Raw genomic sequence first — 18,860 nt, forward strand, 5'->3', positions numbered from 1 at the left:
ATCATGAGCAGCCCAAAGCCCACAGCCCCATACTGGCCTATCGCCCTGGGCTCAGCTTAGGGGCCCCGGGAACCACAGACCTGGCCAGGGGGCGGTAGGGAGGCAGACATGGAAACACAAGCTTCTCTTACTTCTGTTAACACCAGGACGCATGCTTACTGCACAAAACTTAGGACGCATGTGGATACTTCAAAAGTGAAATGGGGCCGGCGCCATGGCTTAACAGGCTAATCCTCCGCCTTGCGGCGCCGGCACACCGGGTTCTAGTCCCGGTCAGGGCACCGATCCTGTCCCGGTTGCCCTTCTTCCAGGCCAGCTCTCTGCTGTGGCCAGGGAGTGCAGTGGAGGATGGCCCAAGTGCTTGGGCCCTGCACCCCATGGGAGACCAGGAGAGCACCTGGCTCCTGCCATCGGAACAGCGCGGTGCGCCGGCCGCAGCGCGCCAGCCGCGGCGGCCATTGGAGGGTGAACCAACGGCAAAAGGAAGACCTTTCTCTCTGTCTCCCTCTACTGTCCACTCTGCCTGTCAAAAAATTAAAAAAAAAAAAAATGAAAATAAAAAAAAATAAAAATAAAAAGTGAAATGGGAAAATGGAATTAAAAGCTAAATGTATTTTGGTGTGAAACATTTTTTTTTAAATCCATGCATGATTTTTCATAATATGCATTTTCTGTGAGCGGATGCCCACAGGTGGCGTCTGTGTTGCACCTGCCTCTGTGGCCCACTCTGGGATCTTCTACCCTACCGGTGCTGAGCAATGCATCATGAGGATCGTTGGTGACTGCCCAGTGGGTCCTGTGAGCTGCTCCTTTCACCGTCTCCCTGGGGCTAGCCTTGGGCACTGATTCTGCCTCCCAGCATCACCCATCCAGCACTCTCTCTCTTCCACCTACTTAGATCCAGGTGACTTTCTGGGCACTGGCCATACAGTCGTTTACAAACCAGGGGCCTGTGTAGGCACATCTCCGGGCGTATCTTTGATTAGTTCTTTCAGCTGGAGGGAGGCATGGCTGGATCAAAGGGCCCGCCTCTGCTGGGGTCACCTCCCACAGCTGTGCCCATCAGGGTCTGCTGCTCTCCCCTGGCCTGCCAGTGGGCACCAGGCATGACCCCTGGGGACATGGTAGGCCCCAAAGGAAGTGGGGAGACTTAGCCTGGTTCCTGGGTCGGTGTGCCTGGTGTTAGGACCCCTTGCAGCCCACCAATTGATTCTGCAGGGGCTGGGCATGGAATAGAATATTTGAACTTGGGCAGCTCTGGATAAACCACAGCCACGGTTATGCCTCCTGGACCAGCTGGGAGCTTGCCTGGGAGGTGCTGGGGGTGGGAGAGCGAGCAAGGCCCCCCCCATGGACCGCCAAGAGCGATCCCCTCCGGCCCTGCCCCCTCCCCAGCCCAGGCCTCCGCCCCTGCCCTTCCTGCGCTCTGGGCGGGCGGCAAGCGACGGGGTAGCTGGGGAGCCCAAACCTGTCGGACCGGTTTTGAGAAGAGAGCCGCAGGGACAGAGAGAGGCAGGCTGGGGAAGGATGCACGTCCAGCCCCGTGCTCGCCTGCACCCTCCGCCTGAGCCTGAGCCTGCCCAGCTGCCCACCCGACCGACCCCATGACGCGCGCGCCGGGCCTCACGGCGCCCCTGCTGGGCCTGGGGCTGGGACTAGTCCTCAGCCTGTCGGGGACGGCGGCCGCCGACTGTGAGTTCCTCGGCCAAGCGGAGCGCCTGACGTTCACCCCAGTGGCCAGGACCCGCTGGCTGGCCCCTCTCGTGCGGGCGCCGGGGCCCCTGGATCACCTCTACGGCACCGTGCGCCGCTTCCTCTCCGCGGTGCAGCTCAACCCATTCCCTTCAGGTGAGCGTGTGCGTCCCCCGACCCGGGCGGGTCTCGGCCGGTAGTGGGTTCCTGGGCAGCCTTCCTCTATCCCCTGTCGACCACGGGGTGTGCCCACCCCGTCAGCAGGCGCTCGGAGGCCAGGGACCCCAGCATTCCCCCACCACCCTCTTCCTTCCCGGGTGGGGAAGGGCAGCATCTGGAGAGGATTCTGGAACTTTCCATGTGGCCGTCCACGGGCAAGCCCCCTTTCCTCCTGAGCCTCCTTCTCCGTCCATCAAGGCCAGCAGGTTGCATTAGAAGCACCTTATATTAGCCTGGCTCAGACAGATCAGGACGGCCAGAGGGGCTGTAGCAGCCTCCCAGCCTGTGCCCCCCCCCCCATTTTCCCAGGCTGTGGGGTCCCGGGGAGGGTCCCGCCTTCTCCCGAGGTGTCGCGGTGGTGGAAGGAGCCCCGGGGCTCCCCCTTGGCCTGGCAGTGAGGAGGGGCTGGATACAGGGGCGCGCCAATGGCTGTCCCCAAACCCCCAGCTTGGCTCTTTCCATTAGAGTTGGTAAAGACCCTGCTGAATGACCCATCATCGGTAAAGGTGGACGAGGTGAGAACCCAGGGGAGGTAGTGGGAGGGGGAGGGCTGCGGGGGAGGGTGAGCAGGAGAAAAGCTCCCCAGCTCAGCTCTGCGGGGGGGGGGGGGGGCGCTGCTGGGGGGGGTTCTCCAGCATTGCCCTCCCTCCTCCACCAGTTCTGGGTTCAAATCATAGCTCTGCCCAGTAGTGGCAGCCGGGTTTGCAGTGAGCTTGAAGCCCCCTGCACTTCAGCTTCCTCCCTGGGGAGACGATGGGTGTTGGCGAGGACCATGCACCATGGGCGCGGTGACCTCCCTCTGCAGTCGGGCAGGAGCCAGGGCTGGGGGCAGCGGGTCCGGGCGGGCCCTGACGCCTTGCTGCCCTCGTGCAGGTGGTGCGGTACCAGGCAGGCTACGTGGTGTGTGCCGTGATCGCCGGCCTCTACCTCCTGGCCGTCCCCACCACCGGGCTGTGCTTCGGGTGGTTCCGCTGCCGCCGGCGCTGCGGGGGCCGAGTGAAGACGGAGCACAAGGCCCTGGCCTGTGAGCGCGGCACCCTCATGGCCTTCCTGCTGCTGACCACCCTCGTGCTGCTGTGAGGGGCCGCCCAGGCCAGGCGGGAGGCTGGGCGGTGGCCTCTTCCCCCGGCACCCAGCAAGCCCCCGTGTTCCTCCTCCCCTTCCTCCCAGGGTCGGACTGGTCTGTGCCTTTGTCACCAACCAGCGCACGCATGAGCACACAGGCCCCAGTGTGGAGGCCGTGCCGGAGACGCTGCGCAGCCTCCGGGGCCTGGTCTCCAATGTGCCCCAGGTGAGCACCAGGCCCAGGCAGGATGGGGCAGAGCGGGTCCTCCACGGCCCAGAGCCGGCAAATCGGAAAGGAAGCCCTTTCCTCTGTGCCCCCTGCTGCCCCCTGCTGGAGAGTCGATGTGGTGCATCCCGGCATCCAAGGCGACCTGGGGTTCCCAGGGGCTGCGGGTGGCCTGGAGGGTGACTCACAGCCGTGTGTCCTAGGAGCTGCAGGCCGTGGCACAGCAGTTCTTTCTGCCTCAGGGGCGAGTCCTGAAGGATCTGGATGGTGAGGGTCACAGCTGCCTGGCAGCCTGGTCGACACAGGGCCACCGCGCACCCCGCCCCCAGGCCTGGGAGGACCTTCCCTCTGCTGCAGGGGGGCAGGGTGGGTGGGCAGGAAGGGCCCCTGGGCTGCAGGGCGCCCAGCTGCAGACACCCTGTGCTCTCCAGGTGTCGGATTGGCCATCGGGAACGTGATCCATAGCCGGCTCAGCAGCACGGTGTACTTGGCCCTGGCCTCACTGCACAGCCTGGGCCAAGGTGAGCGGGACCAGCGCTCTGTGGGGGAGGGGCCCAGCAGGTGTCCAGGGCCAGCCCAGCCTCACCCAGCCCTGGATTTCTTGGGCCGCTTCAGCCCCACCCAGGACTTTTCCATGGCATGCAATATCCCAAGATCCCCAACCCTGCCCACTTCCTGGCTCAGGATGCCCTGGGGCAGTTTCCGTTGAAGCCAGGGAGGTTAGGACTACAGGTCCCTTTGGCTGGGGGAAGGGAGAGCTCTGCTTCCGGCACAGGCTCTGAGCATGCTGGGAGCTGTGGCCATTGCTTAGGCCAGGTGTGGCTCTCACTCTCAGCCCTGCAGGTCTTCGTGGACCACCTCCGAGCCCTGAACGCCACTGTGGCGGAGCTGCAGGTGTGGCAGGAGCACCTGGAGCCGGCTGTCCGCGAGCGCCGGGAACGCCTGCTCACCCTGCTGCAGCAGCCCGGGTGCCAGGGCGACTGCTCCGGGGCCCTGAGCTGGGTCCGAGCCCTGGAGCTGAGCGCTGACTTTACTCAGGTGCGGGCCCAGGCCAGAGGCCTCAAGGGCGCTAAGAAGGGCCGCTCTGTCCACTGGCCCAGGAATCCCTGGGCACCTGCATGATCCTGGTGTTGTTCTTCGCGGCAGCCAACCTGGTTGTGGCTCCTGAGCTTCACACACATTAACTCCCTGTGCTCCTGTTGCCCGGGGCAGTCACGGCCACGGTGGTCCCCATTGCACACAAGAGGACATCTGCTCCCTCCTCCCCACCCTCCCCCAGGAGCCTTCTCAGGCCATTCTAGGTGATGACGCCATCCCCTCCCCCATGGCAGGTGCATTCCGTGGACGCTGTTGTAAGACAGCTGCAGGGCGTCCCTGAGGCCAACTTCTCCAGCATGATCGAGGAGGTGAGTGCCCACCCAGGCTACCCACCTCCTTCCCAACAAGTGAAGGACCCCACGGTTCCCTTTTTGGGGTGGGACCTCACCTAACCACACTGTGTCCTGGGCTGGAGGCGCCCTTGCTTACCAGGGCAGGTGGGCCTGGAGCTCAGGAGGAAGAGCTGGGACCCTCAAGGGAGGGGAGGCTGGCGGTGGCAAGGGAGCCAGCGCCCTGCAGGCTGGGGGTTGGGGGTGGGCCACGGGGAGGGTGCCGTGTGAGTCAGCGCCTGTGACCCAGGGCCTTGAGTGGGAATAAGGGTGAGTCAGCTGTGCTGGGTAGCTGGAGCAGGAGGCTCCAGAGGCCGGAGTGGGGTGGGGGCAGGAGCTGCCTGCTGGAGACGGGGCTGGTGGTCGTGTGCGGGAAGCCTGGGAGACACGAGGGCGTGAGGGCACGGCAGAGTTGAGGACGGTGGTGTAGGATGGGGGCTGGGGAGGATTAAGGGGGTTTGCGTGGAGCAATCGGGGGAGTCGGGTCAGACTGGGCCTGGGTGGGGGTGGGGGGAGGCAGTAGCCAAGTGAACAAGGGAAGCTTCCTACTGGGCCTGATGACTTTGGGGTGCTGGGATGGAGGGTGGGCGCACCAACCCTCTTGGTTCCCTCAGGACAACAATACCTTCAATGCCCTCCCGCTCCTGGCTGCCACGCAGATGGCCAGCACGATCAGAGGTGAGGCCCTGCCCAGGGCGCCATCCCCATTGCACCCCCACCAAAGAGCTCCAATCAGGCAGTGGGGCAGGGAGGGGGAGGCAGGGGAAGGTTGTCCTCCTTGGCCGGGCCCCTAGAGAGTAGAATCTCAGCGGGGTTTCAGGTGTTCCTCCTGCCTGGCCCCTGGGTGCTCTCCCGATTCCTCAAGCCCCCCTCCCCCCCACTGATTTGGGCAGAACTGAAGGAGGCGGTGGCCCAGGAGCCCAAGGGGCTGAGGACCCTGGCCGAAGGGTTCCCAGGCTTAAAGGCAGCCTCCCGCTGGAGCCAGGCCCTCGAGGAGCTGGACCAGAGCAGCCGTCCATACCTGCAGGAGGTGCAGAGATACGAGACGTACAGGTGCTTGGGTGAGGGTGTGCTGGTGCCCGCCTCCTCTGAGCCTTATTTCCAGGCCCCTTCAGCCCCTGGCTGTGCCAAGCCTTGGCCTTCTTTGAAGCTGGGATTGCTGACTCCTCGGGTCTCCATCTCTACACCTGGCTGTGTGACCCCGGGACCCTCAGGAAGGGTGCACACCTACACTTCTAAAGCCCCAGCCTTGGGGCTAGGGGCCCCCCCACTGGCTCAGCCGACTCCTATCTCCGTGACCCCACCCCCTGTCTGGCAGGTGGCTCCTGGGCTGCGTGCTGTGCTCCACCATCCTGCTTGTGGTGATCTGTAACCTGCTGGGCCTCAACCTGGGCATCTGGGGGCTGTCTGCCCGGGAGGACCCCAGCCACTCGGAAGCCAGGGGCGAGGCCGGAGCCCGCTTCCTCATGGCGTAAGACAGGGCTGGGGCAGTGGGAGGTCTGGGCCGGCTGGATTCCCCTCGCTCCTGTGGACGGCTCCTGGCGGGGCTGCAGGAGCCAAGTCCTGGGATCAGGCCTGGCACCTGCTCCCTGGGTGACCCTGGGCAGCTTGCTAACCCATCTGGGCCTCAGCAGCCTCACCTGGATGAGGGGGGTGGGCTAGCACAGGAATGGCCAATAAGAAGCACTTGCCTACCTGTGCTGGTGACAACCCCAGTACCCAATGGGCACTTTCTCACTGACTCCAGGCAAAAGCCTCAGAATCCTTCTTAACCCACCTCCCAGGCAGCTGCCACCACCAAAAGGTGGCAGCACCCGAAATAGGGTTTGTTTACCATCCCTAGACTTCAGGGCTAGGGCTGCCATATACAGTTGTGCAGGCTGCACATTCAACAAGAAGCCCCACAAATCCGTGGCACCTGATCTAAGGGTCTTTATTACTCAGACTTGCTAGGGTGCTGCCCCTGCTGGCGGATCATGCCCGGTCAGGCCGGGGACCGCTTGGAGGGCTGGGCTCTGAGCAGGTCACTTCCCTGGGCCCTGCCCCCAGAGGCTGGCAGTCCTGACTAGTCTCCAAACGAATGTCCCGGGGGTGGGCATTTGACGAGTGGTTAAGATGCCAGGCATCCTGTATCAGAGTGCCTGGGTTCAAGTCCCCTCCACTCTCGATTCCGGCTTCCTCCTAATGCATACCCTGCCAGGTAGCCAGCCATGGCGCCAGGGCTTGGGTCCCTGCCGCCCACGCAGGAGACCTGAATGGAGTTCTTGACCCCTGGCTTCAGCTGACTAAGCCCCAGCTGTTGTGTGTATCTGGGGGAGTAGAGCAGCATATGGGAGCTCCCTGTCTGTTTGTCTGTGCCTCTCAAATAAAGAACAACAAAGCAGCTGCCAACCGCTTCACCCCCACCGCTCGCTCCCCAGCTGTCAGAGCCAGCAGGCCCTCAGTGATAGGGTGGCACGGGCTGAGGATGCGAGGGGGCTGGGCCAGAGTTCTGCCTCCAACCTACTGTTCAGGAAGGCTGGTCCTGCTGGCCCCGGAGGGTGTGGGGGAGGAGCTGGTGTCCCCTCTCCCTTGACACGTGACACGCCTCTCACCTTTCCCAGCGGCGTGGGCTTCAGCTTCCTCTTCGCCGCACCCCTCATCCTCCTGGTCTTTGCCACCTTCCTGGTGGGCGGCAATGTGGAGACCCTGGTGTGCCGGAGCTGGGAGAGCGGAGAGCTGTTTGAGGTGGGCCGGCGTGCAGGTGGGGGGAGGTGAGGCAGAACCAGGGCTCGGAGGAAGGGGGAGCCAGAGGGGCCAGTGGTGGGGGGCCAGGGGGAAGGGGGACAGAGGGCCAGGGAAAAAGGCAGAAAACCACCAATGGATGGGGTGGGAGCCAGGGAATGAGGGGACCTGTGAGTCCCGGAAAGCTGCCCGGGCCCCTGGATGGGGACCCCTGGATGGGGACCCCTGGGGGGTGCACCCAGACCTGAGCCCCTCTCTTCTCCTTAGCCCCGTATCCACTGTGCTCTCTAGTGGGTGAGCTGAGCTGCTCTGGGAGCTCGTGGGCAGAGTCCCCGGAAGAACTTAGGGCCCGGGGGTAACTGGAGCGAGAGGCCATGTCTGAGCTGGAGTCCCTGGGGTGTCCCCGCCCCGGTCTCTGCTGCACCAGCGCCAGATGCTGGGGAGCTGGGGTGGCCTTGCCCCCAGCCCTCGCTGTGCTGCAGCCCTCCCTGCCTGTGGCCAGTTTGTAGACACGCCGGGGAACCTGCCCCCGTCCATGAACTTGTCCCATCTCCTTGGCCTGCGGAAGAACATCAGTGTCCTCCTGGCCTATCAGTGAGTGCATAGCCTGGCTGCAGAGGGGCGTGCGTGCCAGGAGGCGTCTGGGGGAAGGGGCAGAGGGGGTGCCCCATCGGGGTGCCATCAGTGTCACTCACTCTTGATGCCCGTTGTCCCCTCCCAGGCAGTGCAAAGAAGGGGCTGCACTCTGGAAGGTTCTGCAGCTCAATGACTCCTTCAACCTGGAGCAGCACCTGGACATCAGCCAGGTAGGAGAAAGTTCTGGAAGGTTCTGGGCCCCCTCCTGCAGGCCCCCCCCTCCTTTGGTCCCTGTAGGAGCAACTGTTGATGCTCTCGGGGCGGAGGCTGCAGGTGCACAGTCAGGGCTAGAGCCTGGGGAAGGGTCAAGGCGTGTGGGTAGGTGTGTGAGAACCTGGGGGCCGTGGCCAGCTGCGAGGGCTGTGCTCCTGGACAAGCAAACACAGCTGAGGCTGCAGCAGGAGGGCGAGGGCGTGCGTGTGCCCTGACCGAGGACACGCACTGGTTGGGACGCTCCATTGCGGGGCTGTGCGGAGAGTGTCAGGGATGAAGCCTGGTGACGCTGCTGGAGGGCTCAGGGTCAGCAGGTGGCGGCGGCAGGGACCCTGTCCCCATCCTGACTTCCTGACTCCCAAGCCTTTTCCTGCCATCCCTGGGCTTTCCTGGGACGCGGTGGGTAGAAGGGGAGGCCCCCGTCCCCACTGGCAAGAGACAGTTCTAGAACAAAGCAGAGGACAGGTTACTTCGGGAGAGCATGGTTCTGCTAGAGGCGTCCAGGATCTGTAAGGCACCCCTCCCCCCATTTACTGCACACCTGAGGGGCGGGGCTTGACCTCCAGGCCCCTGGGGAGCCATTCTTGAATACATCCAGGACATCTACAGCCTCTCTCCCCCTGCCTTCATCCCCTCCCCGCAGAGCATCCTAACTCCTGAGTCTTTTTTTTTTTTTTTCCATTAATTTATTTAGTTGAAAGGCAGAGGTACAGAGAGAGAGAGAGAGGGAGAGAGAGATCTTCCATCTGTTGGTTCATTCCCCAAATGGCTGCAACAGCTGGGGCCAGTCAAGCCAAAGCCAGGAGCCAGAGCTCCATCTGGGTCTCCCACATGGGTGGCAGGGGCCCAAGAACTTGGGTCCTCTGTTGCCTTCCCAGGTGCGTTAACAGGGAGCTGAATGAGAAGTGGAGCGCCCGAACTCCAACCATTGTTCTGATATGGGTTGTCAGCGTTGAAGGTGTGAGCTTCACCTCCCACCCCGCCACAGCATTGGCCCCTAACTCCTGATTCTGAGTGGTCCCGAGAAACCCAACTCCTCTTGGATCCATCGTCCACTGGGAGCACAGCCATGTGGTCTAGTTCAACCCCATGCCTTAAACTATAACCTGGGACTGCCTGCTTATCGCCTTAGCTCACTCTGTCAACATCTATAGCCAGACGGCAGGTCCACAGTCAGGGCAATATACCGGCGCCAGGGCAGACACTGTCCCGTGGATGAAGGCTGGCGGGGAGGGCTGTAGCATGGGCCCTGGGCAGAGGGCCCCCTCAGCCCCCCCGCTGGCTGGATGTCATAGCTCCCAGGTGGGAGGGTCTCGGCCCTGGCCCTGGGAGGGGAAGGGTCCAGCTCCCAGAGCAATCTGGACAGACAGGACTTGAGGTTTCCGTGGGCTGGACAGTCTTTGGAAACTGGCTGGCAACATATCAGATCTGACCTTTGTATTGTTTTTTTAAAGGCAGCAAAGGTTTATTAAGACAGTGTAATGTACATGCTTGAGAACCAGAGGAGCTGGCTGCTGACTGAGGAAGGGCTTGGGGCACCAGCAGCTGTTGGGGCTGGGGTTTGCTTTTTTCCTCCCTCCCTCCCTCCCTCCCTCCCTCCCTCCCTCCCTCCCTCTCTTCCTTCCTTCCTTTCTCCCTCCCTCCCTTCCTTCCTTTCTCCCTCCCTCCCTTCCTTCCTTCCTTCCTTTCTCCCTCCCTCCCTTCCTTCCTTTCTCCCTCCCTCCCTTCCTTCCTTCCTTTCTTTCTTTTTAAAGATTATTTATTTGAGCGGTAGAGTTACAGACACACAGAGAGGGAAACTGAAGGAGAGGTCTCCCATCCGCTGGTTCACTCCCCAAATGGCAGCAACAGATGGAGCTGAGCTGATCCAAAGCCAGGAGCCAGGAGCTTCTTCTGGGTCTACCATGCTGCTGCAGGGGCCCAAGGACTTGGGCCATCTTCCACAAACTCCTGGGCCACAGCAGAGAGCTGGATCGGAAGAGGAGCAGCCGGGACTAGAACCGGCACCCATATGGGATGCCAGCGCTTCAGCCCAGGGCTTTAGCCCGCTGTGCCACAGCGCTGGCCCCAAACATTTTTTTTTTTTTAAGTTTCTTTTTTAATTATTTAATTTTTTAATTTTTTATTTTTGACAGGCAGAGTGGATAGTGAGAGAGAGAGACAGAGAGAAAGGTCTTCCTTTGCCATTGGTTCACCCTCCAATGGCCGCCGCGGCTGGCGCGCTGCGGCCGGCGCACCGCACTGATCCGATGGCAGGAGCCAGGTGCTTCTCCTGGTCTCCCATGGGGTGCAGGACCCAAGTACTTGGGCCATCCTCCACTGCACTCCCAGGCCACAGCAGAGAGCTGGCCTGGAAGAGGGGCAACTGGGACAGAATCCGGTGCCCCGTCCGGGACTAGAACCTGGTGTGCCGGCACCGCTAGGCGGAGGATTAGCCTATTGAGCCGTGGCGCCGGCCAAACATTTTTTTTTTAGTTGGAAAAAATATATATGTGTTGGGCTGACACTGTGGCATAGTAGGTTAAGCTACTGCCTGCAATGCTAGCATCCCATTGAACTGGGTGCCAGTTCAAGTCCCAGTTGCTCCACTTTTTTTTTTTTTTTGACAGGCAGAGTGGACAGTGAGAGAGAGAGACAAAGGTCTTCCTTTTGCCATTGGTTCACCCTCCAATGGCCGCAGCGGCTGGCGCACTGCGGCCGGCGCACCACGCTGATCCGAAGGCAGGAGCCAGGTGCTTCTCCTGGTCTCCCATGGGGTGCAGGGGCCCAAGGACTTGGGCCATCCTCCACTGCCTTCCCGGGCCACAGCAGAGAGCTGGCCTGGAAGAGGGGCAACCGGGACAGAACCTGGCGCCCTGACCGGGACTAGAACCCGTTGTGCCGACGCCACAGGCGGAGGATTAGCCTATTGAGCCATGGCACCGGCCTCCACTTTTTTTAAATAAATCTTTTTTAAAAATATTTATTTTATTTATTCAAAAGACAGAGTTACAGAGAGAGGTAGAGAAAGAAAAATAGAGATCTTCCATACTCTGGTTCACTCCCCAAATGGCCACAATGGGCAGAACTGAGCTGATCGGAAGCCAGGAGCCAGGAGCTTCTTCCAGGTCTCCCACGTGGGTGCAGGGGCCCAAGGACTTGGGCCATCTTCCAGTGTTTTTCCAGGCCATTACAGAGAGCTGGCCTAAAGTGGAGCAGCCAGGACTCGAACAGGCAGTAATATGGGATGCAGGCACTGCAGGTTCCAGGGTCTTTAACCCCGCTGTACCACAGCGCCAGCCCCTCCGCTTCTGTTCCAGCTCTCTGCTAATGTACCTGAGAAACAACAGAAAATGCCCCAAGTCCCTGGGGCACCCATGTGGGAGACCTAGCTCCTGGCCTCAGCCTGCTCCAGCCCCAGCTGATGCAGCCATTTGGGCAGTGAACCAGCAGATTGGAGATTCTCTCCCTCCCTCTCTCTCTCTCTCTCTCTCTCTCTCTCTCTCTGACTTCCAAATACAATCTTTAAAAATGAAAAAAGAATATTCGTCCTTAAAGGCGATAGTAGCCATGTGATTGTGGCAGGTGACTAGGACAAGGTGTGCTTCCCAGAGTGCCCCTCCCATCCCTGCTGTCAGCGATGCCCAAAATGCTGCCCTGAGCGGGTTAGGCCTTTTCCTCCCGCTAGGGAAGGCAGCCTAGGGGCAGGGAGGTGTGAGCAGGATTGGGTTGCATCCTCTAACTTGCTATGTGACCACTGGCTGGTAAACCCCCCCCCGACCCCAGTTTCTCGCCTGTTAACACTGGGGCTGGATTTCAGGACCCCTCAGTCTCCTCCAGGGATCATTGGAAAATGCCAGGGGTCTTTCCTGGAAACACAGTTGTGTCCATCCATCCATTGATCCGTCCGTTCACACAGCCCACAGATTTGTCTTCATCTACCACGCGGGGTCTCTGCTCTAGACACTGAGGGTTTGGGACAGAATAGGCAGACAAGGCCCCACTGTCAGGGAGCTAACGGCTGGTGATTTCAGAGCAACAGGTACTGTGGCGACCTTAACACAGGTGATGTGATAAAAGGGGCAGAAAAGCTGATTGCTAGCAGGTAGCCAGGGGACGTCTGTGTCACAGCTCACTAGCCAGACTCTGGCAGTAGGCTGGGTCTCCAGCATGGGCAAGAGGAGCAAGCTGGGGTGTGCCCAGGGCAGGGGGAGCTGTCTGGAGTGCCAGCCTAGCACCTGCTCATGTCCCCTCCCCCTTCTCCCTCCCAGTTCACCCACAAGCTGCAGTGGGAGGTGCAGAGTCTCAAAATGGACTTGCAGAACCTGGATCTGCTGACCCCAGCTGCCCACCGCGACCTGGAGGCCCTGAGGAGCAGTGGCATCGAGAACATCACCTACCGTGACTTGCTTGTGCAGGTGAGCAGCGGGTACCCTAGGTGCCCTCCGCAGGGTCATGACAAACAGAGGCCCCACAGAGGAGCTGGGGAGAGACTGGGTCCCTGTCCTCTGCCTTCTTTCACACCTCCTGGGGCCTCTGTCTGGAGGGAGTGTCCCAGGAGCCTGTGCCCCTGGCTTATCCAGGTGCCACCACCCAGGCCTGGCAGTGTGACTGCTCCACCCCCAAACCCTGAACCCACTGCTGCGGGAACACTGAGGGGAGGTAGCCTCTTCCTTGAGTATAACGAAGGGCATCTCATTTTCCTGTTGTGCTTTCTTCTATCCTTTTGGAAAATTAAAGATTCCACAGGTGAGTGATGGATGCGTTCAAATAGACTTAGCAGGTGCAGAGAGCGCTTAGCAAGACTAGGAATTCAGAGGCTGGGGCCGTGGGGTGGGTGGGCGCGGGGGGCACCTAGAGCCATCCTCTGCCATCTGCCCCTAGATCCAGAAGCCCGTGGTGAAGGCCGACGTGGAGCAGCTGGCCCAGCAGTTGGAGGGACTGGCCCAGGCCCAAGTGAGAAGGGGCAGAGACCAGGCCAGGGAGGCCTGGGAGGCGGGACTGGGGCAGTGGAGAGTGCTTGGACTGGGAGCAGGTGAGGGTAGAGACAGGGGGTTGAGGATGCTCTCCAGGGAGGTCTGAGGTTCCTAAATCCCTCGTGGACTCAGAGACAGGAAGCCTCCTTTGGCTCCAGAGCCAGCTGGGCTTGAGGGTTTTGCAGATCCACTTGTGACATAAACTCTGCAGCTGATGGGCTGGGTGGCCTCGGGTGAGTCATTTGGCATCTCTGGGCCTTGGCTTCTTCATCTGCAGAGTGGACTGCCCATCTCATAGCTGAGGAAGTCACTGGCCTTGTCACCGAAAGCTGGGTCCCCGTCCTCAATGCCAAATCTAAAGAGCCGGGACGAGGCTGGAGGGTGAGGGGAAGAGGCGGTTTAGTCTGGGCGGTTTAGTCTGAGCAGAGGGGGCCAGCCACAGCCCAGCACTCTTGAGCCCTGCAGCTCTGCTCAGTGGGGTGCCCTGGGGATTTTACTGGGGTGCCCTGAGAAGGGGCAGGGGCTGGCTTCACGGAGCCTGCAGGAGGAACGGCACTTCCTCCAGGTAGCTTTGGCCAAAACCAAAGCCCGGCACCGAGTTTGCGACCACATCGCCGCTCAGTCCTTGGGGCCCTCTGCAGGGGCAGAGAGAAACCCCACCCCTGGTGGAGCTGCTCTGCTCTGGCTGGGGAAGCCTAGAGGAGCGTTAACGCACGCCCACAGCATGGACGAAAGGGAGAGCCAACCACCCAGACTCGAAACGTAACTCTCGGTGTAGGGCTCTGTGGCCGGCAAAACTTCATTTGGCCAGAGCTGGGGAGAGTATTGCTGTGGCCTGTGGGAATCCGCCACCTTGCGTTTGTGGCGAGAACCGTGTCCTGTGATGCTCGTGTGGCCGTGACCGCTGTCGCAGCCTGACGTCACACAGCTGGGCAAGTGGCCGTGTGCTCACCCCCCAGCCTGCCACAAGATCTGCTGGGCCAGGTACGGTGAGGACCCACAATGCATCAGACACCCTGACATTTGCTCGCCTGGGAAGAGCAGCGTTGCTTGTTCCTAAACATTCAGAGTTTCCAGAACTCTCTTCAAGACATCTCACAGACCTCATAGCACCCCCGAGTGGTGGAAAGAGCAGAGCGCAATCCTCAGGGCACCTAGCAAGCGAGGGGTAGACTGAGAACTTGACCTTGACCAAGGTCAGGTCCTGGAGCTTAAGGAGGCCTTGGTTTGCTGCCTCTGAGCCCAGAACCTCCCCCACCTCCCCAGCCTCAGCATGTCCAGTTCAAGGGCTGGGTCAAGAATCCCTTGGCCAAGCCAGTCCTGCCCCCCAACGGGGGCCGTGCTCACCCGTGTCTCCCCCCAGGGCAATCCTGTGCTGGGGCAGCAGCTGCAGGAGGAGGCCCAAGGGCTCAGAAACCTCTACCAGGAGAGGGTCAGCACCCAGCAGAACCTCATGGTAAGGGAGCCTGGGCCTGGGGGGAAAAGGGAGGTGAGGAGGAGGCAGGGGAGAGGAGAGAGATGCTGGGACCACTCCCTCTCTCCCCATCCATCCCTCCTCTCTTCTCTGCAGGCCAAGCTCAACCGCAGTATGAGGGCCCTGGAATCCTCTGCCCTGGAGCTCCAGGTAGCTGCGGGGGTGGGGCAGGAGGGCAGCAGAGGGAGGAAGTTGGACTCCAGCCGGCTAGGGAGCACACCTGCTGTGCTGGCCACACTGGAGTTGAGGGTGGGGGTGGGAGAAGATGGGAGTGAGTGGGTGGGCAGACCCTTGAGGACTGCCATTTGGGCTCTCTGTGTCCTCAGGGCTTGGCGACACGGTGTGCTGTATATTGAACGAATGGATGACTGAGGGAGTGAGTGGGGGAGGGAACGGGCAGCTCTTCCCCAGCGGGGCGGGGCCCTGAGTGCAGGCTCTCCCGACCTCCAGCTGCAGACTACAGAAGTCCTCACCAATGTCACTCGCCTCAAAGCAGAGCTCCCTGCTCGGGTCGACCACATCCTGAGGAATGTGAGTTGGGGAGAGAGGGCTGCCCCAGGACCCAGTGCGCACGGGCTCCTCCTGTCCTGTCCAACAGCGTCAGGCGTGGGGAGGGGGCTGCTGGGACCCCCGCCCACCCAGAGGCCTGTCTTCCCTGCAGGTGAGTGAATGTTTCCTGGCCCGTGAGATGGGCTACTTCTCCCAGTACCTGGCCTGGGTGAAAGAGGAGGTGAGTGGGGACCCAGCTGCTTGCAGAAACTGGTACCTGCAGCAGTTCGCCTTGCTCTGCTCTCCTCCCACTGTTCCCTGGTGCCCCTGGGGAAGGTATGGGCCCTCAGGTTTGAACCCAGCCTCCCAAACCTGGCGTCTGCACCCTGCCAGGCGGCCGGGCTCTGCCTGCCCCCTCTTTGCTCTGCTCTGAGGCTTGAGTGGGAGTGCAGTGGCCGTTTCTAGAACATGCCATCCGTACCGTGTCCCCACGCCCTTCCTTGGGCCAGCCTCTGTGCCCAGCTTGTCCACAGCCGCCCCCCAGGCCCACCTCCTCCTGTGGATCTTGCAACCCACAGCCTCTGCAAGCTGTCTGCGCACCCACACAAGGCCGGCAGGAGGCCTGGCTCCTCCATGTCTGTGTGTGCTTGGGTGAGCCTGTGACAACACATGGGTCCCCTCTCCCGTGAGATCCTGGCCTTGAGCCCAGAGCCAGGCACACAGTGGGGCCTTCCCACAGGCTGGTGAGTGGATGCCAAGGGGGCGAGAGCTGCGTGGGGAGCCTGCCCAGTGTCCCCATCTCTGTAGCTGCACCTGTGCATCTGTGAACAAGGGCACGGTGGCCCCTCAGCTGTGTCCCGGGGCCTCCCCAGTCCCTGGCAGCCTCCCTCTCTGACTGCATGGGTCGGGGTGTCCCCATGCACCTGCCCCGTGTTGTCAATGCAGGTGACGCAGCACATCGCCACCTGCCAGCCCCTCTCTGCAGCCCTGGACAACAGCCATGTGATCCTGTGCGACATGATGGCTGACCCCTGGGTGAGTGCCCCAGCCCAGCAGGGCTTGGGGACATCGAGTCCCCACGGGAGGGGCAGCCCTCGTCGACTGCTGCTCCTGCCCCTCGCTGAGGCAGTGGGGGAGGCTGGGATGCCAGGTGGCCCCGCCGGGTGAGCTGACCTTGTGCACCTGTTCCAGAATGCCTTCTGGTTCTGCCTGGCCTGGTGCACCTTCTTCCTCATCCCCAGCATCATCTTCGCCGTCAAGACCTCCAAATACTTCCGTCCAATCCGGAAACGCCTCAGGTGAGGGCTGCCAGGACCCTACGGGGGCACCAGGGACCGGGGAAGTCTTTCTGCGGCCCCTGCCACACCCTTTCTAGCCTGGGGTGTGGTGGCCTGGCCCTGGAGAGCCACACAATCTGAGCAGCTGCAGGCCCAGGAAGTTCTTCCATGTGTCTGCCCCAATCCTTCTCGCTGCAACAGTCACCAAGACGGCATCACTTCTTGAGACTCTTCCTATCCCCTGGGGTGGGACCCACAGGGCTCCGCCTTTGCCTCTGTGCTGGGGGCTCTCTCACTCTCCCTCGGGGCTGCCACAGCTCCACCAGCTCCGAGGAGACGCAGCTCTTCCACATCCCCCGGGTCACCTCCCTGAAGCTGTAGGACCCCCTGGGTGAGTTTCCCCATCCTCCATCCTGGGGAGGGAGGCGCTGGGATCTGGGATTGCCAGGGCCCAGGAGGGCAGGAAGGTTCAGAGATTGGTGGCGTCTGGGTACCAGGGGTGGCCCTCCCAGCAGGGGACTGACAGGCTTGAGCCCTGCCCCCCACCTCACCTGTTTCCTTCCCAACCCACGACAGGGCAAGGTGATTCCCAGGGCTGCCCGTGCTCCGCCGCTGACTCGCCTGGACCAGAGGACTGCGGTAGCTCGTGGCCCAGAGCCGGGCCTGACCTGCAGCCTGCCTGGCTCCCTCCTGCCTGTTCCTTCCCATCCCTTTCTGCGCATGACCACCTTCCTCGTCGTCACAGTCATGCCTAACTTCTGTCAAGCCACAGAGCCGGCAGGTTCTTCCCAGGGTCTACCCCGCATCCTCTGTGCTATACTGTGTCCGCACCAGGAGGGGCTGTCCTCCACCTAATGGAACCTCTTGGGAGGGATAGAGGCCATGTCCAAGGCTACCTAGGACATCCCCATCTGCCCTCTCACCCTTTCGCTCTAGGCTCCTTGCACCTTCTCCGCCAGCCTCCTCAGCCCTTTGCGGGCCAGGGAAGTCATTTCCTCCTCTCCCCTCCCCCACCCCGATTCCCAGAGATTCCTCCTGCCCAACCACACTAGTCAGGTGAAGCCCCCAAGCAGGCAGGGGCACCATGGACTGGTAGTGGGCTCCGATGGCCCCCAAGCCTTCCACTACCCCAGGGCCTGGATTTGTTGTCTCCAGTGGTGGGGGGGGATGCCTGTCCGATGGCTGAGCCTCCCCTCCTGCACCCTGAGTTAACAGACGGGGACCTGGCACCTGGGCTATAGTGGGTGGGTGGCTCCCCCTTGGCTCCCAGGAGCTAGCCTTTTCCATGGCCCCACCCAGACATCCCAGGATTTTGTACTCCCCCTTCCTTTCTGTGCACGTGGCCCGGGCTTACCCCCTCCTATTCTTGCGTTGTCCCTGCCTGTTGGACCCCAAGTTCCAGAAATGAGAAAAGGAAGGGGAGAGAAGAGGAAGTGGAGGGACCTCAGGTGTGTTGAAAGTTCGCGCCTCCCTAAGCCTTGGGTCTGGGTCCTTAGAACAGGCTTCCCACACTGGGGCCCTGTACACAGCAGGTGCTTAGGGAGCATTCTTGGAGAGGAGAACCCTGAGGCCTCCTGGCTGCAGGCATCCGGGGATCATTGCAGCAACCAGCACCTGGGGAGTGGGGCCTCCCTGGGAGCACACCCTGAGGAGCAGCACACCTGGGTTTGCAGCCTGGGCGGATGCTTATTTGCTGGGGTACCGTGAATGTGTTGCATAGGTTCCCAGTAGGTATATGGGGCAAATAATCCCAGCCTCTTCCTAAGGTGGTGGAAATTCCACGTGACAATGTGTAGAAAGCCCTCGGCAGGGCCCTGGTGCAGAATGCTCCCTGGCTGGGAGCCGCTGTTTTGTGTCACGACAGCTCTGCGCCGGGGGTACAACTGGGAACTGGGCAGGCCCGCAGGGAGAGGCAGATGGGACCCTGTCACAGGGAGAAAGCCCTCAAAGATCGTGTTTAATTGCATTTGGTAAATTAGCAACAAATTTCTACTAGAAATTAGGACAGTGCCTACACAGTATTGTTACTACTGCAGGCACATTCTCAAGCAAGCAACCTTGAACTTAGCCGTTATCTCTTTTTGTCTTTTCCCTGAGTTGTTGGTTTTTATTTTTTTTTTTACCCCATGTTATTCATCTGTTGACCTGGACAGGGGAATTAGCACCCTGTATTTATTTTTTAAATGCAATTGATGAGATGAAAACAAGTGAAATAGAAATAATTAAAATATCACTCCCCGTTGCTTGCCCAATTGCCTGTCTTGTCTTTTATGTATATTTGAGCATATTAAGCAGTTATTTTAAAGTTCAGCTTTGCTCCTACACGTGTCTGTTTCTAGTGTCTGTTGTTTCTCTTGGTTTTTGTGAGGTTTTTGTCTTGTTTCTGCACGCAACAGTTTTTGACTGAGTACCACAGGTTGTACCTGAAAACCTGCAGGGAGTAATTTGAAGCCCAGTGTGAAG

The 18,860-nt window shown here is 60.8% G+C and overlaps 1 protein-coding gene across 2 annotated transcripts; it reads left to right on the plus strand.

Annotated features, from left to right (window-relative positions):
• The first annotated feature begins 1,604 nt into the window (after positions 1–1,604).
• PROM2 (prominin 2) lies at positions 1,605–18,648 on the plus strand. Of its 2 annotated transcripts, XM_062208752.1 has the most exons (24): positions 1,605–1,848; positions 2,377–2,426; positions 2,785–2,987; positions 3,082–3,202; positions 3,406–3,469; positions 3,634–3,723; positions 4,038–4,240; positions 4,534–4,608; positions 5,244–5,307; positions 5,523–5,682; positions 5,948–6,100; positions 7,233–7,356; positions 7,856–7,947; positions 8,075–8,159; positions 12,453–12,599; positions 13,066–13,137; positions 14,521–14,613; positions 14,728–14,781; positions 15,082–15,162; positions 15,293–15,361; positions 16,066–16,155; positions 16,312–16,418; positions 16,715–16,788; positions 16,974–18,648. In XM_062208752.1, exons 1-23 carry the CDS (start codon positions 1,605–1,607, stop codon positions 16,776–16,778), a joined length of 2,505 nt encoding a protein of 834 aa, XP_062064736.1. In that variant the 3' UTR covers positions 16,779–16,788; positions 16,974–18,648. The 2 variants fall into 2 exon arrangements, with proteins under 2 accessions (XP_062064736.1, XP_062064737.1); XM_062208753.1 differs by lacking the exons at positions 1,605–1,848; positions 2,377–2,426; positions 2,785–2,987; ... (3 more) ...; positions 4,038–4,240; positions 4,534–4,608 and having other exon boundaries at positions 5,172–5,307; positions 14,728–14,775; positions 15,076–15,162.
• Positions 18,649–18,860: the final 212 nt, after the last annotated feature.

Source organism: Lepus europaeus, chromosome 13 (assembly GCF_033115175.1).
Source record: "Lepus europaeus isolate LE1 chromosome 13, mLepTim1.pri, whole genome shotgun sequence".
In the NCBI taxonomy this organism is placed as follows: domain Eukaryota; kingdom Metazoa; phylum Chordata; class Mammalia; order Lagomorpha; family Leporidae; genus Lepus; species Lepus europaeus.

Excerpts from the sequence above, each read along its gene's own strand:
- PROM2 (XM_062208752.1), top strand. The coding sequence starts at position 1,605 with ATGACGCGCGCGCCGGGCCTCACGGCGCCCCTGCTGGGCCTGGGGCTG. Across the intron at positions 3,203-3,405 it reads TGGTCTCCAATGTGCCCCAG|GAGCTGCAGGCCGTGGCACA; the intron begins GTGAGCACCAGG and ends CGTGTGTCCTAG. Across the intron at positions 15,362-16,065 it reads TGGCCTGGGTGAAAGAGGAG|GTGACGCAGCACATCGCCAC; the intron begins GTGAGTGGGGAC and ends TTGTCAATGCAG.